Source organism: Antechinus flavipes, chromosome 4 (genome assembly GCF_016432865.1).
Source record: "Antechinus flavipes isolate AdamAnt ecotype Samford, QLD, Australia chromosome 4, AdamAnt_v2, whole genome shotgun sequence".
In the NCBI taxonomy this organism is placed as follows: domain Eukaryota; kingdom Metazoa; phylum Chordata; class Mammalia; order Dasyuromorphia; family Dasyuridae; genus Antechinus; species Antechinus flavipes.
In genome coordinates this window covers 256673247-256700198 of record NC_067401.1, presented here as the reverse complement: position 1 = coordinate 256700198, position 26952 = coordinate 256673247, and the positions used below count along the sequence as shown (strand labels likewise).

The window sequence follows — 26952 nt, the reverse complement described above, 5'->3', positions numbered from 1 at the left end:
AGATGAAGTTATGGTATAAAATAATTTGCAAATCTTAACATACTATAGAAATATACATTTTTATTTTCTGTTTTCCAAGTAGATATCCAGCTGTAAGGGTTTTAGCTTTACAGAGTTTAGACTCACAACTAGTAAAGGAGATAGGCAGAGAAAATATGTGGAGCTTAGAGATGGAGTGTCTTGCTCATGTAACAGCCAGGTGAATCTCAATGGATCAAAGAGGATAAGCTGAGGAGAAAATATAAAAAGACTGGAAAGATAGAAGGGGACTTTGAAGAACTTTGAAAACCAAATAGAGCATTTTGATTTTGCAGGCAATAGGGTGCCATTGAGTTTTATTGAATATGGGATGTGTGTGAAATGACTGGAACTCTACACTTTAGGAAAATTACTTTTGAGGCTTAATAGAGATGAGTTATAATGTAGAGAGACATGGCAGGCAGATCTACCAGCAGGCTATTTTAGTAATCCAGCAGGTGATGAGGGTCTGCATTAGAGTAGTAGCAGGGTCAGAAGAGAGAAGGGGTGGGTATATGCAGGTAAGGATGGAAAAGTGAAATAAATAGAACTTGGCAACAGATTGGTTTTGGAAGTGAGAGTTTACTGAGGAACTGATGACCCCAGGTTGTGACCCTGAGAAGATGATATTGTCCTTAACAGTAAAAGGCAATAGAAGGGAAGTAAGGTTTAAGGGGAAAGAGAATAAGATCCATTTTACACACACACACACACACACACACACGGTTATCCATTTTCATATGTCTGAAAAGTGGTTGGCAATGCTAGATATGAGGTCAGCAGAGAGACTGAGGTAGGAGAGGCAGCTTTGAGAATAATCAAAGATAGTGATTGAATCCATGGGAACTTATGAGATCAGCAAATGAAGTAGCATAGAGGGAGATGAGAAGAGCGTTCAAGATACCTGTTCTGGTTAGAGGACATGATCTAGATGAGAACCCAGAAAAGGAGACTGAATTGAGCTCAGATACATAGAATAAGAAACAAAAGAGAGTATTGTCTTGAAAACCTAGAGAGAAGAAAGAGGAGGAGAGGGTGATCAATAGTGTCAAAGGCTGCAGAGAGAGATTGAGAACACTGAAGACTGAGAAAAGTCCAATCTAAGAGATCAATGGTAACTTTGGAGAGGGCAATTTCACTAGAATGATAACATATGTTGTATTGTAAACAGTTAAGAGAGTGAGAATAGAGAAAGTGGAGACATCTGTTGTAGATGGCCTTTTCAAGAAGCTATAGCAGAAAGAGCAGAAGAGATATAGGACAGGTATAGGAAGGATAAAAGGATAAAGTAATTTTTTTAGGAGGAAGGAGACATGGGCATGTTTGTAGGCAGTAGAGGATTTAGGGAGAGGGAGTGATTGGAGGGGGAAGAGAGACGAGAGAGAGAGAGATTGAAAATAAGTGATAGAATGGTGGCCACAGAGGAGTCAATCTGTTGGAGGAGATGAGATGGAATGGGATCACTTGAATAGGTAGAGGATTTAGCCTTGGTAAGGAGTAAGGCCCCTTCATCATGTAAGGTAGGGATGAAGAGGAGATAGTGGCAGAAAGAATATGTTATAGGAGATGATAAAGAGGGGAAAAGAGGGAGCTCAAGGCAAATAGCCTCAAAGGCAAGATTCTCAGTGGAAAGGGTTGGGAAGAAGGGAAGCCATGGGAAATTGGACCTAATTAAATAAATATAGAGAAAAATTATACTGGCTATGACCCTTTTAAAGGTATTCAGGAAATAATTTTGCAAATATCTCAAATAGAGGAAGATGCACAAAGAATTAAAAATTTCATCTGTAGTTTTATTACCTCTCTCCCCCAAACCCTAAGTAACTAAGAAGACAGTAGCAAATACTCATATGACCACATAATTCCTATTAAACTGTGTGTGTGTTTGTGTGTGTGTATGTGTATGTGTTTGTGTGTGTGTATGTGTGTGTGTAGTAGTAGTAGTAGTGGTTGTGCTGGTGGTGGTGGTGGTAGATTGAGGATATCCTTAATGAAAATACAGGAAGGAAAAAATGGAAACTTTCATAAATATTTTCCATAGCAGTCCATTCTTGTTTACCAACAAAATTATCCAATTTCTTCAATATTCTTAGTATCTCAACTATAATCTTCCTCCCTGACTCATTCTCAACTATGATCCTCAAAGACTTCAACATTCATGTTCTCCCTTTCCCAACTCATTTTAGAAATGTCCTTACAAGTTCACATATTAAAATCTCACCATCTACCCTAAGATCCAGAACTTTGAAACTGGACTTTCTAACCAATCTCATGCATCCTGATTTTAACTCTTATGCTAACTTTAGTTCTGTTTAGTCATAATGGACATGAGAATCAGGAAGACTTGAGTTTGAATTGTGACTCCAATATTTAATGGCTGTGTGAGCCTGAGCAAGGCAATTGATCTCTCTAGCCTCAGTTTCCTCATCTATAAAATTGGGATAATAACTATATCTTTTGAGGAGAATACGAGGACATACTATGTTCTAAAAGAATCCATTAAGGAGAACTGAAGAAAGACAGGAGAGTGTGGTATTTCTGAAGTTCAAAGACAAGAGACATTCAAGGAGTTGAGGATGATCAAAAGTGATGAAAGTTAAAGAGAAGTCAAAGAGAATGTATCCAAATAACATTGGATTTCATGGTTCTGAGGTCATTCCCTTCTTTTGATTTTACTATATCATTGCCAGGATTATGCACCCATTCTCTCATATTCACAACCTTGTAGTTATCCCTGAAGGTTTCTTGTGAGGATCAAATGAGATACTATATGTAAAACACATTGCAAATCTTTTTTTAAAAATATAACCATGTGCATTGTTGGTGGAGTTGTGAACAGATCCAACCATTCTAGAGAGCAATTTGGCACTATACTGAAAAAGTTATCAAACTGTGCATATCCTTTGATCTAGCAGTATTTCTACTGGGCTTATATCCCAAAGAGATATTAAAGAAGGGAAAGGGACCTGTATGTGGAAAAATGTTTGTGGCAGCCCTTTTGTAGTGGCTAGAAACTGGAAATTGAATGGATGCCCATCAATTGGAGAATGGCTAAATAAATTGTGGTATATGGATATTATGGAATATTATTGTTCTATAAGAAATGACCAGCAGGATGAATACAGAGAGGCTTGGAGAGACTTACATGAACTGATGCTGAGTGAAATAAGCAGAACCAGGAGATCATTATACACTTCAAAAACAATACTATATGATGATCACTTCTGATGGATGTGGCTCTCTTCAGCAATGAGAGGATCCAAATCAGTTCCAATTGATCTGTAATGAACAGAACCAGCTACATCCAGAGAAAGAACATTGGGAAATGAGTATGGATTACAACATAACATTTCCACTCATTTTGTTATTGTTTGCATTTTTGTTTTTTCTTCTAGGGTTATTTTTACCCTCTTTCTAAATCCAATCTTTCTTGTGCAACAAGATATATAACTGTATAAAAATGTATACATATATTGTACATGAATGGGAATACCTGCCATCTAGGGGAGGGGGTGGAGGGAAGAAGGGAAAAAGTTGAAACAGAAGTTTTTGCAAGGGTCAATGTTGAAAAATTACCCGTGCATATGTTTTGTACATAAAAAGCTATAATAAAATTTTTTTTAAAAGGGTAATCACGTGTAAAGGACTGAAACTCTAAATAGGTGCACCAGAATCAGACAACGGAGCACTTAAGGCTAATTACCCATTGGACAATACTCTATTAGCATATGCTTGGAAAATGGCCCTTCTCACTATTCTGTGCTGGCTTGATCTTTTGGTACATACAGACAGTTGTAGGTGGGATTAGGTGGAGTAAATGGGGTGTGGAGTAAGACAAGCCAGAGACACTTTGTAGGAGGACAAGGAGGAGAGAGGAGGTGGGTGGCAAGCCTTGTGAAGTTTCATCCATTTCCTTTACTTCTCCCTCTAAAGACTAAGGACTTTTGCTGATCCTGAGGTCAACAGGGAGCTAATTCGGACTTCACAATCATGATTTAAAAAGCTTTATTATTGATAAAATCAATTGTTAATATATTTCTTAATGTAAAACCATCCTACATTCCTGGCATAAATCTGACTTGGTCATCATGTATAACTTTGTAATAGATTGTTGTAATCTTTTAGCTAATATTGATTTGTTTTTCTTTCTGTTTGAAGTATTACTATCATGTGTTGCTTCATAAAAGGAGTTTGGCAGGATCCTTTCTTTGCTTACTATTCCTAATAATTTAACATGATCCTTTATTAAAGAAAAAATTTTTATTAAATTTTGACCTGAAAAAGTTTATGCAGATGCAGAAACTCAGGGAGGAATAGGTTAAGTGACTTGCCCAAAGTCACAGAGTCAGTAATTATCAGAGAACTTTAGTCTTGCAAGCCCTTATCTGTTGTGTCCATGAGTCTAAAAATATCATTACAAAAATAAATATCCAACAAAATAAAAAACACATTTCAAATCTTAAAATGTTCTGTAAATACTGATAATTATTATTAATAGTAACTAATTCACAGGATAAAAATGAGGTTGGTTTTTTTTTTTGTGTGTGTGTGTGTATATATATATACATACATATATATATATATGTATGTATATATATACACACACCCACACACACACAAATTTTTGTAAGACATTTTACAAACTTACTACCACTACTACTACTGCTGCTGCTGCTACATTTTATCTTCCTTCCCTTGCCATAGCCAAGTAGGCTAAATTAATATTTCACTAGCTACTACTCAAGAATTCCTTGTCCCAGTGATCTGCTATGCCCAGCCATCATTCTTGAGAAAACTGCACCAGATAATTTTTCTTTTCCTGCTGTTGAATTCCACTGGAGAAATCATAGAAGTCAAATGACTTCACCCACACCAAACTCATGATATATGAATCCTTGTTGCTGATGTAAAATTTTATTATGTCTAAAAACCAAATTTTTACTGTTTATGCAACTGCCAGCATTATTCCTTCTTTCATGTTTATATCCTCGGGGTTATTCTTGCTTAATTTTTGTCTTTTATCTATAGAACAAAGTCTAGAATTAAGAAGATTTGAGTTCAAATTTGGCCTTAGGCACTTATTCGCTGTGTGACCTATGACAAGTTATTTAACCTGTTTGCCTCAGTTTCCTCATCTGTAAAATAGGGATAATAATAGCACTTCCTTAAAGTGCTGTTTTAAGACTCAGATGAGATAGTATTTGAAAAATGTTTAGCACAGAGTTTGGCAAACAGTAAACAACATGTAAATGTTATCAATTATATCAATAATTATTAATAATCAATTCATGTCCTATATGTATTACTTAGAAATTATGTATAAATGTATATTTACTAATCAACAATTTATCATCATCATCAGCTCTCATTTCTATTCTAATACCAAGTCTTATCAATTAAAACCTGGAAGCATCTTTCTCATCTTCTTTATTTTCACTGCTATCAATCTATTAATAGATTCTTATTACTCCTACTTGGAATATTACTTACAAGAGCTTCCTAAAAGGTCTTCCTCTCTCTATTTTCTTTCTCATCTAAGCCATCCTTCACATCACTGCTGGAATAATCTTTCTCATTTAGAAATTTGGTCATGTCTCTCCTCTGTTCGGAACTGTTCAGTAGTTCCTTATTGCCTGCTGAGTAACATTCAAGCTCTTCTGCCTGGAAAGTTCAAAGTTCTCCAAAATCTGCCATTCGACTCGGGCTGTCTCATATTGTAATTCCCTGGGTAATTTACGCATCAGTCAAAATGGTCAACTTTTTGCCCTTCAAAGATGCCCTGAATTCTCTTGCCACTCTGTCTTTATACATGGTATGTTCTCCCCCTACATTTATTACACTCCTATTCACCATCTGAGTCCAACTGAGATGCCACCAGCTCCACTAGGCCTTTCCTAAGGGCACAGACCTTTACTCTCAGATTTTGTAGTGCAATTTTCTGGTGTACTTATCATATAATATTATATATTATAATTACCCCTACTTGAATCTTATCCCCCACTAGCCTATAAAATTTTAAAGTCTCCCCCTGCACAGTACTATGCACTCAGTCGGTAATAAATTATTGTAGAATGAATGGATGATTGATTCTTGGAGAGCTTTATCAAGCCTGATGACCATCAACTGAAAGCTTTTGTTCTAAGAAGACTAGCCAACACTTGGGATTTCATCATTGTGGGTAGCCTATGTACTAGAGATTGTAATCCTATATTATTCAATAGATGGTCTTTGAGAGTTGCTGTGGCCAACTCATCATCCTGATAAGGAAATTCTCTATATTTAGATAGACTAGACCTTGAGGGATAGATAGTTATGACAGATAATTACTGAGCTTGTACTATGAATAACACATTTAAATAGCTCACTATACACTATACACTTGTAGAAGGTAAGCACTCTATTTTCCAAATGAGTAAATAGAGGTTCACAGAGGTCAAGTAAAAGATAAAAAACAAAACAAAAAAAAAAAACCTTACTGAAACAAGACTCAAAAATACAATCCAATCTTTGACTACAATAAGGTGTTTTCTCTATATATACACTATACAAGCAATATTTAGTCCTTTAGTCAAAGCTCAGGGCAAGAAGTGAGCAATCACCTGAGAGATAATTAATAAGAAACATTATTCAGAATTATATTTAAAATATATTATATTTTAACATATAATATATAATGTAAACATATACTAAAATATATAATATAATATAATAAAAACATTCCATTTTAAGATATTTAATTTTATATTACCAGTGTAGTAAAGTGAGAAATATGTTATCTGTCAAATTCTATAGTAATCCCAGTTAATGCTGCTCAGTGATGAATAATAATTAATTTATTATTAGGAACCTGCTTATAACTCTATCATTAAAATCAATCATTTATCCTAAATAAAGAATCCTGCCCTCATTAAATTTATTTACACCGGATCATAAATTTAGAGCTATGAGAGACTTCTGGGGTCATCCAGTCCAACTGTCTCACTTTATTGTAGAATATATTGAGACCCACAGAAATTGAAGGATTTGCCCAAGGTCACAAAAATTAGACATAGTGCTTATCTTCCCTAAGAACATTTTGAAAATTTCATACATCTGTTTTATACAATCTAGAAGCAAAGAAAATTGGTTTCCTTGGAATAAATTTGATTCAGTAAACTTTTTAATTACATGCAATAGGATATAAATCAGGAACGTCATCTGCTTCCTAAGCACATGGAAACATTAAAACTTGTACCAGGGAAGAAAATCGTCTCTTTGGGTCTCTAGATAGTCATAGAGAGGAAAGGAAACTAGGTTATCTGGTGTTTTCTGAAGTGTTCCTCTGAAGTGCTCTCTATTATTTTGCCAGGCATACAAACAATCCTACTTTTATTCTAGGTCAGGGCCTACAAGATCACCCTCTGGGAAAGTTGCCAGAGATCTTTTTAGAAATCAGTGGCAGCTTCAGCAAATGCCCAGAAAAGGGATTTAATTCTTAGTGTTGATTTTCTAAGTAGCATCTGACAACTTAACCTTCTGCTCTATGATAACATAAATAGCCTTAGGAGGGGGAAGTCTTTTTAAAATTCCTTTCTTTTTAACCACAATTTTCTAAAATGTGCTCACCACATCCCTAGATTATTTAAGGTTATAAAGCCCCTTCTACAGGTTGCAGGGCAGAGAAGACAAAATATTGGACTTGGTAGTAGCCAGGTGTGACTCTCCTGAATCTCAATTTTTTTATGCCTAAAGTAGGAAGATTAGGGATTGGAACTACGACTTCAATAGGACTCCTAGAGAAGAACATTTCCTAACTTGTAAAATGGAAACTATAAAAGTAGCCACCTTACAGATCGTTATGAGGTTCAAATGAAATAATATATGCAAAGTCTTTATAAATTATAAAGTGTCATATAAAAGTGAGTTATTATTGTGTGAAAGGATTTGCAAATCTTAATATGCTACAGAAATATAAACTCATGATCTGCTTTTCAAGTAGATATCCAGATGTTAAATGCTCTAGCTTTACAGAGTTTGCATCCATAAATGATAAAGGAGGTGAGGTGGAAGATTAAATAGTAAACACTGGAATTCAGTTACCATCTGGAAGGGGGAAGGAGGAAGAAATCAAAGCAAGACTACTTTTTAAGAAGCTGCCCAAGTGAAAGACCAAAAAAGAAATCCTCTTGTGTAAGTGCAGCAGGATCCAACTTGTTCTGTGCCTTTTTTTTTTTTTTTTTAAATAGTAATCACACAGCTGTCTCTTGTCTTTAACTTCTTCAAAGGAATATCTGTTCCATTCTCTACTCCAGTAGTTATAGCTTTCAAAATGCATGTGTGATCTTACTACAATAGCATAAGTTCACTTCTCCCCCAAAGGGAAAATACTGACTGGTTGCCTGGGTTATTTTTACAAACAGCATACAAGACAGGAGGGAGAAATAGATCCGCAGGGCTTAAGAGTCTGAGAATTGGAAAGGTAAAAATAAGTATAAGGTTCATTTGAATGATGGGATTATGAAAATGATTTTTTTTTGGTTCTGCATTACAATAAAATGAATTAACACTTCCTTTTTGTCCCTGTCTGTTGGTCTCTCTCTCTCTCTCTCTCTCTCTCTCTCACACACACACACACACACACACCCTCTCAATCCACATTTCCCAGTTAGTTCAACGCTAATTACTAACTTATCATCTCATGCAAATACCCATGTGAATTGTTGATGGATGTGATAATTAATGACACTTTTACTAGAACAAGTTTTATCTAGTGATAACATTATCTCCAGTAAATAACTGAGAATGGAACAAAAGACTTTTCCTTGATCTACTTTCATAAGTATGGGTCTGTAATTTGTAATTCTTATTCTCAATATATTTAACTAGATACAGCTATTGAACAAAAGGAACACTCTATTCTGTGGGATTTCCTTAGTTATGCAAGAGAGATTAAAAGATAAAATAATGGAAAAATAATGGAACAGACAGACACTGGATCTTTTTATTTTCCTGAGTTTATAACAACTCACAACTAATAATCAACCAACCAGTCATCATATGTAAGGGAGCAACATTTTGGATAGAGGAGGGGATTCTCTTTAGATGCTAATTCAAAGTCACCTTGGCCAGATCTTAACTGTGCAATCATAATATGTTAAATCAGGTCTATGATTTCAAAGAATCTTTCATTTCTCAAATTTTATGATGTGAAATTCAAACATGAATACTCAAGGAGCCCTACTTGCTTTAGGGATTATGGAGAGATTAGTAATATAAAGTAAGTACTAATTTTATTTCACATTCCATTAAATATTTCTGCAATGACTTTGTTTTTAAATTTTTATTTCAACTAGCTTCAGGAATCTTGTTGTTTCATGCAGAGCAACAGTTGGTATCAAAATAAACAGGGAAAGTTTGTGAAGTTATAAAGAGATGTATTTCATCTCAGATGAATTTCTCCTTAAGAAATTTTCTAACAGAATTGGACTTTTTTTTGGTATGGTTAGTTTCACTTTGCTTTGAGTATTCTGGTACAATATGAATGCCATTTATCTAATGATGACTGTAAAAAGAATTATTGCACTTGATAGGTTGGTGTTTGGACTATCTGACCTTTTAAGTTTCTTTCTAAGATTCTAAATCTCTATTCTTAGTAGTAGATGTTGGCTATAAGAATCTTTCATCCCTTCTTACCAAGACAATTAACCTCAAATGTAAGAATTTTTAAAAATGGCACTAAGGAAGAAGCAAGAGAAGAATGAGAAGATTTGTATGAACTGATGCAAACTGAAGTAAGCAGAACTGGGGGGAGGAGGGGAGTGAGTAGAAATCACACACACATACATGCACACACACTCATGACTACAGTAATGTGAATGGAAACAACAACAACAAAACAATCAAAATTGAATGACTCCAAATTATAAATAAGTGACTCCAAAGAAAATACTTGAGAAGGCACCTTTACCACCCTTTGTACAGGGGTAAGGAACATTACATATAGTTTTAGACTTTTTAGATGTGTTAGGTGGTTTTGTTGAACTGTTTTTTTTCTCCTCTTAAAATTCCTTGTTATAAGAAATGACTCTTTGGGAAGGGGAAATGGATGGAATGCACTGGGCAATATTAAAACAAATAAAAATATAAGAATATATGAACTAACCAAAATAAAAAAGAGGCACATTCTAATGATATATTGTTGTAAGAAGTTTTGTAGTAACACCAAGAAGATACAGAGGTGACTCTAGGAAGGACTGCCTATTGTGGTCACATTAAGGAAGCATACTGGGTAACTTCCATTTGAGTCAAAACTATGCTTACAGTACATCTGGTCATTTGATACCAATAAAAGAAAGATGAATAAAGTTATTTTATGATCTTGTCAATACAATATTCTCAAAGTAATTACCTGTATAGAGAAATGTGTTTGTGTGTCCTCCTACTACAACATCTACACCTTTCACCTTTTGAGCAATCAGCTTATCCATTTCAAAACCTGAGTGGCCCAGGGCAATAATTTTGTTCACTCCGAGGGTTTTCAGCTTATCCGCTTGAGTTTGCAAAGAAGGGATTTCATCTTCAAATATTAAATATTTTCCTAAAAAAGGAAATAAAATAGATATTGATTAATTAGTTTTCAAATTGAACCAAAGTTATTTATTTATTTATTTTTTAGATTAGATACACCAAGATGCTCATAAGAACACTGATAGTACAGGATCTATGATTTTACTGAGGCAGGGAACTCTCAAGAAGGAAATACCATCTACTAACATAGACTGGCATCATCTCTGCTACTCTTAGTCTTAAAAGATTAGTTGTCTGGGGTACTAAAAAGTTAATTGACTTGCCCAACAGAATGTTTCAGAAGTAAAATTTGAATCTAGGTCTTCCTAACTCTGTCCCTCTATCTGTTATGCTACACTTCTTCCAAATATACAAAATGAGGAGATCTTCACTTTTTTTTTTTTTTAAAGAAGAGGCAGCTGGCTGTGCAGTGGATAAAGCATGGGCTCTCGTCAGGAGGACCAGTTTCAAATCCAGCCTCAGACACTTACTAGCTGTGTGACCCTGGGCAAGTAACTTACCTCAACTGTAAAATAAAAGTAAAATAAAATTTAAAAAATACCACCTAACTTGCAGGGCTATTGTGAAGATCAAATGAGACAGTATTTGTAAAAAGTGCTTAGTACAGTAAATGGTTATGTATATGCTTATTCCCCCTTTCCTTTTTCCTGCAATTCATGAAAAGCCTTAAAATAACATAGTAACAATATATGAATCAGTTCTCTTTTTCTTCTCTCTCTTCTTTCCCTCAGTAGGCTCATGAACTTGAACTAGAATTTCTATATGGTTAGTTTCCACATTAGGATTCTCTAATAATTGTCCTTTGAAGTTTTTCTAGTCTATGTCTTCCCCAATCCAACTGAACTATTTTCAAATTCCTATTTTATGCTTAGAATGGATGGCAAACCTTCTCAGATAGCTGCAAAATGATAGGAGAGTTGATTCCTATGTTAAGCTTGTTGGTCCACTCTCTTTGCAAAACAGAGTTTAATTTTGTAGCTCAGAGAACTAAAGAAGTGGAATGAAGCTAGAAAGATCTTAGTGGATAAAGACAAGAATGATTCTTTCCCCACTTTCTATTAGACTAGGATACACAAAGTTTAAAAAGCTGAAGAAATGATAATTTTCAGATAATATCTATATATTTCCACAAAATTAATTCTATCAAGAAATGCTATCTCAAGTTAATCTTATTTTGTCCAAATTCAAAAAAATTGAGGGTTTTATACAGATCTGTAACAAACATGCCAAAATATTTTTTTGCTGAACCAGTTTCAAATAATGTTTGCAACAAAAGAAAACAAAAACTACCTGGTTTTGAAAGGACAGGGGTTTCCTTGGAAGTATACCCAATGATTCCTACTTTCTCTTCACCAACAGGTAAAATTTTGTATGGATGATAATAACCAGATATTTGAGATGCAACTGGTTCCTCTGCTTTAATATTTGCACTGAGAACTGGAAACTTTACTTGTTTAAGTAATGGATTCAACAGCCCTTCAACTCCATTATCAAATTCATGGTTTCCCAGGGCCTAGTAGAAAAGGAAAATAGAAAAAAAAATTAGATTCTTTAGAATCATCACAGTATTTAAATAATTTAAGGATATATTGTTTAATAGTTAACAATAGCTAGCATTTATATTGCTCTTTAAAGTTTGCAAAGCACTTTCCATGTCATCTAATTTATCTTCACAACAACTTTGTGAAATGGATGCTATTACTATGCCCTTTTTACAGATGAGCCTAAGAGATTAAGTGAGTTGCCTAGAATTACACAGCTAATATAGAGACAGAATTTGAACTCCAGTCTTCCTGATTCCAAGACCAGCACTCCATCCATTATGCCTTCTCACTACCCCTCACTGAAGTAGATTGCAGCCCCCTCACATACATAAGTCACAGATATATAAACTATAACCTGGATGAAGCATTAACAAAGGATTTGGGTGGAGATCTACCTACTCAAGAAAATATAATTTAAGTACAATTGATTATTCAAGTGTGAGATTGAGTTCTTAATCTCAATGTATTCTTTTCCCTTTTGGCAGCTATTTGTTGCTTTACAACATCAGTGCAACTCTCAACTATCACAAGGGTCAGGGAAAATCAATAAGACTTTGCTCAAAAGTATCATGACACCTAGGGGAGTTAAGTGGTGCAGAGTGCTGGCCCTGGAATCAAGAGTAACTGAGCTCAAACCTGGCCTTAGACTCTGATTAGTTGTTTGACTCTGGGCAAGTCATTTTGTTTGCCTCGGTTTCCTCACCTATAAAATGAGCAAATCATTCTAATGTCTTTTTGAAGAAAACCCCATGGTAATTTTCATTTACATGACTGTAGCAATTGAACAAGATTGGAGAGTCTAAATAATTGATCTAGAATTAAATAATTGGGGTTCCTCTTCGACCTATGAACTATCAGGCAAGATCAAGGCTAAGACCACATACTTAACCCCAGAAAAAAATCTAAAAGTAGTACCAAAATAAAAAAACGATCAAGAAAGACAATGTGAGTGCTTGCTTTAGCAGCATATATACTAAGAAAGACAATGGGATGCTATAGTGATTTCATCTCTCCTTTTTGTTGTTCAGCCAGTTTTAGTTGTGCAGATTCTTCGTGACTCCATTTGGGTCACACAGAGGATGCCATTTTCTTCTTCAGATTATTTTAAAGATGAGAAACTTGAGGCAGACAAGATTAAGTGGCTTGCTCAGGGTAATACAGCTAAAAGTGGCTGAAACTACATCTGAACTCAGAGCTTCTTGACTATAGGACAGGTGGAGTGAATAGCTGCCCCATTCATCCATCCTAAGATTATATAAAGTCAGCCAAAAGGCTATGGTCAAATGAAAAGTGGTTTATTAGAAAAGCCAGTATGCACACAAGCAAATAAGAGCGAACCCTTTCAGAAAGATCTGTGATACCTAAAACATAACAAAATCACAAGTTGGATCAAATGTAAAACAATGTTAATGTATCATTAATCTGGGAACAAACCCCTGAGTTACAGAAAGGGTAAAAATTGAAGTTTACAATGTTAATGTATCATTAATCTGGGAACAAACCCCTGAATTACAGAAAGGGAAAAAATTGAAACAAGCTTCTCAGCAAAATGGAAAGTGTCATATTTAAATGTGATACATAATTACTGGCTCATGATTGGGATGAACTGAATGAAGACCTGTCACAAAAATGTGGCCTTGACCTATGTCCCAATTATGACTTGAGACTTTGCAACAAGTTGAGCTATAGCTGTTGTTTAATTATCTTGAATAAACTTATATTCCCCTTTTGTTCCCCCTCCCCCACACCTTTTCATTAACGTTTAAGTACCTAAGAGTAAAGACTATGTTATGGACTAATATATTCTTTATTTCTGGGGTAGATTTCTGCATTAGGATGTAAGCCTGGAATCCCCAGCCAATGGGGGAAAGGTCAGAAGGGCTGGGTGGGTGTTTCTGGTCTATTTAATCTTGTGTTTTACAGTTTGTGCTTTGCACTGCTTTATTGACATCTTGTCTGTTAGGAGGTGCCTTTTCTCACAAGATTGTAATAAATCCCTTTTTGCTTTTCTACCTTGAGAATCTCTGATTTTAATCTGGGTAGGGGTCATAGCTGTCCCACACAATCATTATAGTGCACAAATTACTAACAGCATTTGACCAGTTCTTCTCCATTGGTGTACTTTTTGAACACTTCCTTTTTAACAGAAAGTATTACATTTGATTGCCAAAGGCCTAAAAATATAGGTCAATTGTACTTTTATACAAAGCATTCATAGCTTGAATCCTTCAAAAAACAACATATTGGCAGAGAAGCAAAAAGGATGTGTCAATAAGCCACAGAGTCTATGGAGAAAGACATTATGAATTTGGCAATTACTGAACAAAGACTTTTAGAGGAAAATGCTCTAATATTTACAACTGATTACAGCAAAGCTTTTGACCTGGGTCTGCACTCATGGTTTAGCCATTAGCTGCAAATATATACAATAGATACAAGCACAGTGAGAAAATGAGAATATCTAATGCCCACATATAAAACTATTCTTTATTCAAAACACATTGCCAATATAATGTTAGGAACACCTGATATAAAACTTGATATCCTTCAGGGTCACAGTGTAAATCTTCTAATCTTAAATCTATTATAATCCTTTCAGAATAGATTGGTCAAGTCAAATAGGGAGTTGTCCTAAAACATTCTATTGTTTACTTAAGGTAGTGGATAGCATCAATTTATGTTTCCAAGGAATACTTTCCCCAATTATATTAAAATTTCTTTGATTTGATAAATCTAAAATTCTCAACAATTAAACAAAATGAGGATAAAGTAACAACCACAACATTTACATTTTTAAATTTGATTTTGAAAATCTTTGAAAATGAAGAGACTTTGCAGGAAAAATGAAAGCTTCATGAATAGAGAATGAGATGAAAGTCAGGCCTATGATCTTGTATGCTACCGGAATAGACCCCAAAATTCTTTAAATGAATCTATTGAAAATGATATTACAGACCAATATTTTTATTCAATTACAAAACCATCACCACCACAACAAACCACCACCTTATTCATCTGCACAATACTCATTAAGTAAGAAAGGATAAAAATAAGAAGATTCCATTAATGGGCTTATGCCCCAAGAAGGCTATTGATAAGAAAATCTCCATATGTACCAAGATATTTATAGAAGCACATTTTATGATAGTAAAGGATTGGAAATTAACAAGATGTCCATTATTTGAGAAATAGAACTAAACAAAATATGGTATGTGAGTCAGAGAAAATGTTATTATATCATGAGAAATTTTGCATGTAATGAATAAAAATACATGGAAATAACTATATGATCTAATGCAGTATGAAAGGGAAATAAACTAAAGAAATTAAAAGTAAATGTTGCAAAATTACAAAGAATAAATGTCTTAAAAGAAGAGATATGAGAAAAAACTCCTATATATTTTCTTCTGCTCTCTGCTGTGCTATTTTTTTATTCTTTTTTTTCCCCTTTTCCCACCCTTCCCTCTTCTCCAAAGGCTGCATTTAAGGACAGATATATTTATGTCTTCAGAGATATGCATAAATACTCATACTTAGGTGTATATATATTTATACGCACACATGCCTATAAATTCATATACATAGCTGTCTATAATCATACACATATCTTCAGATACATCTATGTAAGGTTATCCTATGCTTCTTTGTCCTTCATTATTCTTTATAAGCCCAAGTCATTTCATATTTTTCTGAATCCACTAACTCATTCCAACCTTATAGTGTCTATAATTAATATGGTTGACAGATAATGTAATTTCTTGATTTTTCTCTTTAGGTTTTATATATATATATATATATATATATATTACCTTTAATTCTGTCTGAAATCAATGATTATTAGTCCCTACTTTTCTTTCCTAACAAATTCTATTCCTGATTCTTTTTCTTATATTTGCATGTATCTCTTATTGTCTATCCAGGCTGACTCCTCTGCTTTATTTATATCTGTGTCCTTGCCTTGATATAACTAATTAGCCCCACTCCTTCCAGGGTCCCTTCCTTATATTCTACTTCAATCTTTTCCCTCCCTCTTTATCCCTTTTCCCTTAATCTATATATCCTTCTACACTTCTCTTTTATCCTATTCCCTTCCCCCTCTTATTTCTTTATAAATTTAGAGGGCGTTTATACTCTTCTATATATGTAGGTATTTGTTCCCTCTTTAACCCATTCCCTATGTGAATAGGATTCTACAAGTACCAGCCTTTTTTCCCCATCTAATTTCCTTGTGTCAGCTCTTCCTTCTGCACCTCATTCATATAACACAATTACACTTTTCACCTTTTCTTACACAGATTTGCTTTTTAGAATCACATCATATCCAATCAAAATTTCTTTTGTACTACTCAATTACTAATAACAATCTTAGAATATGGTTTACATTTCCATATATGAAAAATAAGCAACTTGTCCTTGAGTCCCTTGTAATTAGTCTTTAATATTTACTTCATATTTCTCTTGGATCTTACATATCAAATTTTCTATTAGCCTCAGATCTTTTTCCAACAAAAGTCTGGCAATTCATTGATTATTCATTTTGTTGTTGTTATTCAGAAATAGGCTTAACTTTTCTGGGTCTGATATTTTTGGCCACTTTTGCTCTTTGATATATAGTGTTCCAAGATCTGTAGATTTTTATTGTAGCATCTGCTAGGTATTGTGGATTTCTAATTGTGGCTCTGCCATAATTGAATTATATTCTTATTGCATGTGATAGTTTCTCCTTGACCTAGGGGTTTTGGAATGTGGTTATGATGTTCCTGCAGGTTTTCTTCATAGAATCTCTTCCAGGTGGTAATCAGTGGACTTTTTTTTTCCAATTTCTGTTTTCTTCTCTTGTTCTAACATTTCAGGATAAATTTCTTTAATTATTTCTTATATTATTATATTAAGATTCTTTTTTCTGATTATAGCTTTCAGGTAGTCTGATTATTCTATGTTGTCTCTCTTTGATGTGTTCTCCAGATCTGTTTTTCTTATGAGATGTCTCACATTCTCTTCTATTTTTTTCATTATTTATATTTTGTTTTATTATTTCTTAGTCTTATAAGTACACTGGCTTCCCCTTGCCCAATTCTAGATTTCAAGAAGTCATTTTCTTCCTTAAGATTCTGGATGTTCTTTTCTAGTTGGTTGACTTTCTTTTCATAATTTTGTTTTTCTTGGATTGTTTTTTTCCTCCCATTTTTCCTCAATCTCTCTCATATGATTAAAAAAATTTTTTTTTAGTTCTATGAATTCTTTTTGGGGTATGTGATCATTTAACATTACTCTTTGGGATAGGAGATACTCTGAAGTACTAATTTGTCTTGTTTGTGGGGGAAGTAGTCTGGAGAGCTTGGAATTTTCTGACCTACTCCACCATCTTGCCAGAATTCTTTTCACATACTTTTCCAGTGTACTAAGCAGTTATGTTGATGTTTTCCCCTCTTTTTTATTTTTAATCTTTAAAAATACTGTTATATATATTCCTTGTTTGGAAGGAAGAGGAAAAGATATATAAGGAACCTATGGTAATGTAAAAAATACTTTAGTAATAAAAACTTAAAAAAATTAGTATATCTAATTTATAAGAAATCAAACCATTCTCCAATTGATAAATAGTCAAAGGATATGAACAGACAATTCTCAGACAAAGAAATTGAAACTATTTATAGACACATGAAAATATGATCCAAATCATTATTAATCAGAGAAATGAAAATTAAGACAACTCTGAGATACCATTACACACCTGTCAGTTTGGCTAGAGTGACAAGGAAAGATAATGCGGAATGTTGGAGGGGATGTGGGAAAACAGGGACACTGATACATTGTTGGTGGAATTGTGAACACATCCAGCCATTCTGGAGAGCAATTTGGAACTATGCTCAAAAAGTTATCAACCTGTGCATACTCTTTGATCCAGCAGTATTTCTACTGGGCTTATACCCCAAAGAGATACTAAAGAAGGGAAAGGGACCTGGATGTGGCAGCCCTGTTTGTAGTGGCTAGAAGCTGGAAAATGAATGGATGCCCATCAATTGGAGAATGGTTGAGTAAATTGTGGTATACAAATGTTACGGAATATTATTGTTCTGTAAGGAATGACCAGCAGGATGAAAACAGAGAGGACTGGCGAGACTTACATGAACTGATGCTAAGTGAAATGAGCAGAACCAGGAGATCATTATATACCTCAACAATGATACTGTTTGAGGATGTATTCTGATGAAAGTGGATCTCTTCGATAAAGAGAGCTAATTCAATTTCAATTGATCAAGGATGGACAGAAGCAGCTACACCCAAAGAAAGAACACTGGGAAATGAATATAAACTGCTTGCATTTTTGTTTTTCTTCCCAGGTTATTTATACCTTCTGAATCCAATTCTCCCTGTGCAACAAGAAAACTGTTTGGTTCGGCACACATATATTGTATCTAGGATATACTGTAACCTATTCAACATGTAAAGTTCTGCTTGCCATCTGGGGGAGGGGGTGAAGGGAGGGAGGGGAAAAATTGGAACAGAAGTGAGTGCAAGGGATAATGCTGTAAAAAATTACCCTGGCATGGATTCTGTCAATAAAAAGTTATTAAAAAAAAGAAAGAAAGAAAGAAAGCAGCCTCAGCCTTAGAAACTTTCATTTCATGGAAAGTGTGGGGTCTGAAAGGTTTGAAGTTTTAAGGACTTTCCAGTATTGAAAAACAGCAAGAACAGCTGTAGTGACCAGACACATCCTGGGCTGGACTGCTGCTGCCAGAAAAAAGGAAGTAGCATAATAAGGGCAGTGGTTGGGCTGACAGGGGTGGGGAAGGGCAAGTGTAGAGTGCAGAGATCCTGTTTGCAAGGAAGCAGGGTCCCTAGTTCTAGGATCTGAGAAGAGAAGACCACTGCAGCCACCAGAGCGACAGAAGAGACGAAGATCATTTGTGGCACAGCATGACCAAGGGCTCTCGTTCAGACTCAGGAATGGCAAGGAGAGATCAAAGTTAAGTCCAGGATAGACCTCAGAAAATAACAGTAAGAAAAACCTGGGGCTAAAAAAAAATAGTACACACACACACACACACACACACACACATCCCCCCTTCTCTGTCAAACCCAGCAATACCACTACTAGATCTATACTCCAAAGAGATCAAAGAAAGAGGGAAAAGACTAATTTGCACAAAAATATTTTTGCTCATTATTTTTGTTTTGGCAAAAAATTCAAAATTAAATTGATGGATACATCAATTGGAGACTGGTTGAACAAATTATGGCATATTAACATAATGGAATATCATTGTTCTGCAAGTAATGGTGCAAGGAAATGTTCCAGATAAACTTGGAAAGAGTGAAGAATGAAACATATATTTTTAGATATGGACAATATGAAAAAAATTTTTGCTTGATCTTGCATGTTTACTACAAGAGTTTTGTTTTTCTTTATTCCAATACTATGGTATGGGAAGGAGAAAAAATAAATGATTGCTAATGGAAAAATTTAAATAAGAAAGAAAGCATCCAAACAAAAACTAACATAATATTAGCAAAATATGGGATCCACTCTGATAAGGAAGTTATAAGGAAGATTAGCACTTCTTTGGCAAAAAGGAGAGCATAGGTGTTCTCAGAGTGGATAACAGGTTACAAATGTACAAAAATATTTCCAGAATATGCAAATAATACTTCACAGAACAAAAGTAGCAAAACATAACAGTTATACATACCATAGAACCTGTGAAATATAAATTGATATTCATTTACTGATGGAGTCTATGAAATGGCTAAGATCCAAGAATGAAGCCAAAAATTACTTCCATATACATTTAACAATATATTGGTAACAGGAAAAGATAATGATAAATGCTGGAGGGGATGTGGAAAAACTGGAACACTAATACATTGTTGATGGAGTGGTGAATTAATCCAACTATTCTGGAAAGCAATTTGGAACTGTGCCAAAAGGACTATCACACTATGCATATCCTTTGATCCAGTGGTGTCATATCCCATATCCCATATTAGTCTATATCCCAAAGGGATCATATAAGAAGGAAAAGGACTCACATATGCAAAAATGTTTATAGCAACTCTTTTTGTACTAGCAAGGAAGTAGATGCCCATCAGTTGAGAAATGGCTAAATAATTTATAGTATATGAATGTAATGAAATATTGCTGTTCTATAAGAAATGATGATTTCAGGAAAGCCTGGAGATGTTTACATGAACTGATACTATGTGAAGTAAGTAGAACCAAGAGAACATATTGTTTACAGAAACAAGGTTATGTGATGATCAACTGTGATATAGTTGACTCTTTTCAACAATAAATGATTCAGACCAATTCCAATAGACTTGGGATGGAGAGATTTATTTGCATCCAGACTATGGGGACTGACATGGATCACAACATAGTATTTTCATCCTTTTTTGTTGTTGTTTTCTTTTTCATTTTTTCCCTTTTTGATCAGATTTTTCTTGTGCAGCATGATAAATGTGGAAATATGGTTAAATGAACTGCACGTATTTAACTTATATTGGATTACATATGGTCTAGGAGAAAGAGAGGTGGGAGAAAAATTTAGAACACAAGATTTTGCAGGAGTGAGTAATGAAAACTATCTTTGCATGTATTTTGAAAAATAAAAAACTATTATTATATAAAATAATTTTAAAATGAGGTCATTAATGAAACAAAAACAATATATGCACAAAGAAATGGCAAACAAATAGCTAAGAGAATTTTACATTTGTATTTTACAAATGCAGTTCATAATAAGGATAAAAAATTGGGCTGATGCTTACAGAAATTACAGACATTCCATTCTTAACAATTTCAGATGTAGAGATTAATGCATATTTTTGAAGGAAATAGTAGAAATTATAAGTTATATCATTTTGTAAAAACAATTGGCACCTACCAAATAACTAAGAAGACATGATTGAGGTTTGCTATTCTTCATAAACTAACAGATGTCAAATCCTTGTATTACAAATAATAAAACCCCTGATATATTCTTTATAATTAAAAACAATTAAATTTTTGGAATTGGAACATTATTACAGACAACCCAGTTGTTCTAAAACTCTCATACTTAACTAACCCACAAAAATTTAAGAACATTTTAAATAGATATTAACATACTAAGCTTTAAAAATATAGAGATTTAATGGCAAAAACTAAAATGTGGTAACAGAATAAGGTAGATATCATTTCTGCCACTGTCTATACTACTAGATGCTTTTAATGAACCTACAGGACAAATTTACAACCCAATATTTTAATTCAATTACAAAATGCAAGTATTTTATCCATTTGCACAATAGCTCACAGAAGAGTAAACACAAAAGAATACTAAGCTACTAAATTTCCCTAAGAATTTCTAAATGAACTCATTAAACAAGCTAAGAATGTGATAATGATAAATAATAATTTGCATTTATAGTACTGTATAGTTTATAAACCATCTAATACTCCCCGTGAAGTAGACAGGCTCTCTTTAAAGTGATGTCAATACTACATCAAAAAAAAAAAATCAATGCCGTATCAGAAATCCAGTTTGAGCTATCTCTGAAAATTTCATCCCAAATCCTGTTCTTACTGAAATACACCTTGTCAAGCAAAGATGGTAAAATCCATTACAACAAAATCTTAGATACAAAAGAGAAAAATACATTTTTTCTCTAGCTGGCTCCACAATTGTTAGTATATTAGATGAAAGAAATAAAGACCCAGAGATATGCTCACATAAAAAAACTCTCTCCTCAGGAAATAAAGACAATGCTTTGTAATCTTTCTCTTCATCTAAATGCTTACTTGGGTCTTATTCTTTCTCTTACTAACTTTTCTAAATTACCCAAAGACACTAGAGTTATTCAGTCAATATAAGTTTACCAGTACTGCTCATTGCCCATCTGACTCTTGGAGTACCTGCTATGCTAGTAATACTTTATGCTAGTATACTATTAAGACTTTAGTCAAATAAATAAGGGCAATCTTACCCAGTTGACTCTACTACTATCCACTATTTCAGTGCTGAAAAGCTACTGCCATTTTGGATATGACCATTAATACTGATGAGGACTATTTTATGGATAAAATATTATCCCCATTTTAAAGTGAAACTAAAATGCAAAGAAGTTAAGTAACTTGGCCATAATTATATATCTGATAGATGTTGGGAATGAGATTTAGTCACAAATTTTGCTTTCTTAGGCCTTCTTGATTCCAAGTCCAGCACTGTTTTCACCAAATATTGCTGCTAATACCTATTTACTATCTTTATAAACATTTAGTTTCATTGAAAACTCAAAGTTAAATTCACATTTACCCCTTGTATGCATTTTAAAATCATACATATTATTCTTAGGATTAAATCAAATGGGCTGATGTATGTAAAAAACTGTACCATTTTTCATTTTGGAATCTCTCTCACCTGTATTGTTTTGCATAAAGCAGACACTAAATAGATGTTTACTGAACTAACTAAAGTTGAACCCTAACACTGATGTTTTACACACCTTTTAAGATAAATGACTTTCTAGGCACAATGTTATATTAATTAGTAGTCCAATATGTATCATATAATATAATAACTTTCCTCCAAGTCTTTTACTTTATTCAATCTTCTAAAATATGTTTGGGACATAATGATAATGATAATAATCGCTAACATAAAACACTTACTCATTTGTGATATATATATATATACATATATATATAGTTATAACATATATTACAATATGCATCAAAGGTCAGTGCTTGACCTTTAGAGAGATTAAAGGGAATAAGGTATATGAAGGCTGGAATGGGTCCAGGTATTAACTACCAGAAAATCCCAAAGGTAAGAGAGAGTCACTGGAGATTATATAATAAGGGGATTGAGGTATGATGTGGTAATCAGACTAATGCTCTAGAAAAATAAACTTGGCAATTGTATAAATTAGAGAGGGGAGAGAATGAAGCCATGACAAATACTGGGCTAAGAACTTGACAATTATTATCTCATTTGATACTCACAATAACCCTGGAAGGCAGGTGCTATTATTATTTCCATTTTTGCAGATGAGGAAACTGAGAAAAACAGAAATTAAGTGATTTGTCCAAAGCCACAGAGCTAGATCTATGATTTTGTGAATATGGAGAAATCCCAGTAAAGGGACTCTCCCTCTACCAATGCAGAGCAGTACTTAGTGAACAACGAATAGTTTTAAAAAATGACCTAGGATGCTGAAAGATAGGTGACCTAAAGTTAGATTTCAAGTAACAAAGTTGCTATGTTTCAGAGACAGAACTTGGACTCAGATCTACTCAACTTCAAGCTGGGCAATTGAGACCTAGGGAGGTTGAAAGATTTGGTCACCATCACACAGAAAGTAAATAACTAAAACAAGATTTGAACCTGGTTTTCCCCAATTCCATAGCCAGTGGTCTTCCCATTGTACTATCAAAAGCTTTTATTTGTTGTCCTCCAACTCTTGTATTTCTAGTTCATGCTCATTCCTCAAGCCTTTGAGGCCATGTGGAAACCTCTCATTTTATACACAAAAGCTGCACGTAAAAAAATAAACTTTCCACAGCTTAAGGATTTAAAATCAATTCACACTTATTAAATACCCACTATATGGAATCCTGTGTTACCTTTTTCACTACTTATACTAGACTCTAAAGGCTGGAAGGGATTTTGATCATTTGGCTTTACCTCTTCCTTCAAAAAGGAGGATGTGACTTTATCAAGAAAAAAATGGCCAACTATTTAAAGTTGTCAAGGGATGAGGATTTCACATCTTCCACAAAGTCCATTCAATGTTTTTTACAAGACAAATTTCTAAAATGCTGGTTTCCATTTAGGCCAAAGTTAAATGACAAATATACAAAATGAGGAGATTGAAATCTGGGAAAGTAGTATCAAATTACATTTCCTCTCCAATTCAACAGCAATTGCAAAACAGGAGTTAACTTTTTGTAAACTGTTGAGAGAACAGTCTGGTGCTTTCATACCTTCCTATGTACTTCTGTCAATATTTCATTTGGCCAGGATGCTTAATAAGAATCCTGGGGATGGCAGGGAATATTCTGTATTTACCAAGAATAGTCTCAGAACTTTTTCTGAGTCACATTGTGAGTTAGTGAGCAGCAAAGAACATTTGCTTTGATTACTTAAAATATTGTTCATGAGACCAGTCAAGAGTATGGGAGTCCACCAACAATGCATTAGTGTTCTAGTTTTCCCACACCTCCTCCATCTTTATCCTTTCCTGTCATTTTAGCTAATCTGATAAGTATGTCTCAAAGTGCTCTTAATTTACATTTCTTTAATCAATTTAAAACATTTTTTCACATGACTATAAATGGGTGCCTTCTAGTTTTAATTCTATATTGCTTCTTCAGAAAATTAACGTGACAGGAATAATTTTTTATGTATATAAAGAAGCAGCAGCATGGCATAAGGGAAGGTGCTTTGATCAAAAATAGGAAAGAGCTTTGTTAGCTTTGTGACCTTTGGAAAATAATTTATTATTCAAATTTTTCCTCACCTGTAAAATAATTAACATTTATACATATCAAATCAACTAACACCTATTAAGTGCCTACTATGTGCCAAGCATTAAGTTATGTAAAGTAAAAATAGATAAAACTTACACAGTGTGAAGTCAACATCCACTAAATACCTATATATGCTAAGCACTGTGATAAGTTTTGTAAAATCATAACTTTTATATAGTGTTAAATCAACTAGCATTAATTATCTACAATGTTCCAAGCACCAAGATAAGTTCCAGAGACACAGAGAAAGGTGAAAAAAAAAAAGTCAATGTTTTCAAAGAGCTTATAGTTTAATAAGGGAGCCAAAAAATGTTTTAAAAAAACCGTATAAACAATATATACAAAATTGAGGATAGTCTCAAAAGGAAGATTAAGATTAAGATTAAGATTAATCTAAGATAAAGAAGGACTGGGAAAGATTTTTGGTATAAGGTTGGACTTCAGCTCAGGCTTTCAGGAAAGTCATAGAAGGCAAGAGGCAGAGATGAAGAGAGTGTTCCTGGAATGGGGCAGGGAGCTGGGGTGGGGACACTCAGTAAAAATGTTTGGAGTCAGGAGATGAAGTTTTAAGGTTCAAAATAATATTTTAAGGTAAGTAAAGTAATTCACAGATGTCACAACCTATATACAATGGGGCTTATAATACCTGCAACATTTACTTCACAGGATTGTTGCGAGAGTCTAAAAAGTTAAATGTAACATGGATACTAAGATATGTATGTCTAATATAATGAAAAGAGTCAGATTTAGAAAAAGAAGTCTTGGGTTCAAGTCCTAGCTAGATCACTTATTTTCAATGTCACTAGGTAAATCACTAAATTTTCTCAATCCCAGTTCTTTATCTGTAAAAAAAAAAAAGTTGAGGCTAGAGAGAATTGGACTAAATAATTTTAAAATTTCATTAAAATTTGAACTCTATGTCTTTAATATCCTGAATATGTAAATATGCTTTGCATGACTGTACATGTATAACCTATATCAAATTGCTTTCCTTTCTAATGAGGGGGAGAGAAGGAAAAAAGGGAGAAAATTTGGAACTCAAAAAAATTTTTTTAAATGAATGTTAACTTTTTCACTATAGTAAGGAAAACTAAAATGTTAAATCATAAAATATATAAATTACAGATAATGTTCTATGTATTCATCTACTCAATAACCATAATTTTTTTATTAGTTCTGATTCTTTATATAAGGAAAAGATAGGGATCCTTTGTCTTGCATTTCTAGTTATTTTTGTAATCATCTTTAATATCTATTGGCTACCAAATTAGAAAGAACTTATTCTGGGCAAACTTTTAAATGTGGAATTAGATTATTGTCTTTTAATAATAGTAAAACCTTTTTGATCTAATAATCAATAGATGGAAAAAAAGATTCCTTTTATGCAAACACTTCAATATAACTTAATGAACAAATACTTGAGGGTTAAAGCACCAGGTTATGCTGGAGGTGCTGGGGATACAAAGATAAAAATGAAATAGTCCCTTGCCCTAGGGAAATTTATGGCCATGTGTAGGAAGTATTTCATAAGCTAAACTTTGAAGTAAGCAAGGGATAGAGGTGAAGAGGAGGAGGGAATACATTCAGGCATAGGAGACAACATGGTAGCAAGATGTAGACATTTGGCTCTCTATATTCAAATTATTTAAAGTTTTCCCACTAGATTTTCCCATAAGACAGAGAATGGATGGATTGAATAAGAATATATCATGTAAAAAGAACAGGAAATTTCTCCAATTGATAATGGTCAAAGGATATGAAGAGGCAGTTTTTAGAAGAAGAAATCAGAGTTATCTATAGTTATATGAAAAAATGCTTTAGATAGCTATTAATAAGAGAAATACAAATTAAAACATTTATAAGGTAATATCTCTCATGTATCATAGACGAAAAATGCTGGAGGGGATGTAAGAAAGTAAGTACTGCTAATGGAATTGTGAAATGGTCTAACCATTTTATGTGATATTGTCAAAAATCTGGATTTATAGAATTTAGTGATGGCCCCTAAACAGTTCTTCTCTTCCCTTCCCTCCTGATTCTTGTCTTGGTTTAATTTGGAGTAAGGTTCAAAAAAATTGTGTTTACACTGACCAGAGAATTTAGTCTTCTAATTAGGTCCAAAGTCACCTAACCATTCACACAGTTCATATTTTGTTCACATGAGATGCTGTTAAATATTTTGGCGAAATCTTGGTATACCATGATTCTGGCATTCCCTATTCTAGAAGGGCAGGAAAGAAATGAAGTTTAAGAATTAAATGTCTTCTTCTTATGGCATGGAGTGTGTGTGTGTGTGTGTGTTTGCAGTTG

General features: G+C 33.8%; 1 protein-coding gene across 1 annotated transcript in view; it reads right to left on the bottom strand.

Annotated features, from left to right (window-relative positions):
* NT5E (5'-nucleotidase ecto) overlaps positions 1-26952 on the bottom strand; it is an 81454-nt gene that overhangs the window by 39015 nt on the left and 15487 nt on the right. The window contains exons 2-3 of the mRNA XM_051997357.1: positions 11875-12097; positions 10406-10594 (exon numbers count right to left, since the gene is read on the bottom strand). Coding sequence (XP_051853317.1) covers positions 10406-10594; positions 11875-12097 — 412 coding nt within the window. The remainder of the gene's footprint in view (positions 1-10405; positions 10595-11874; positions 12098-26952) is intronic.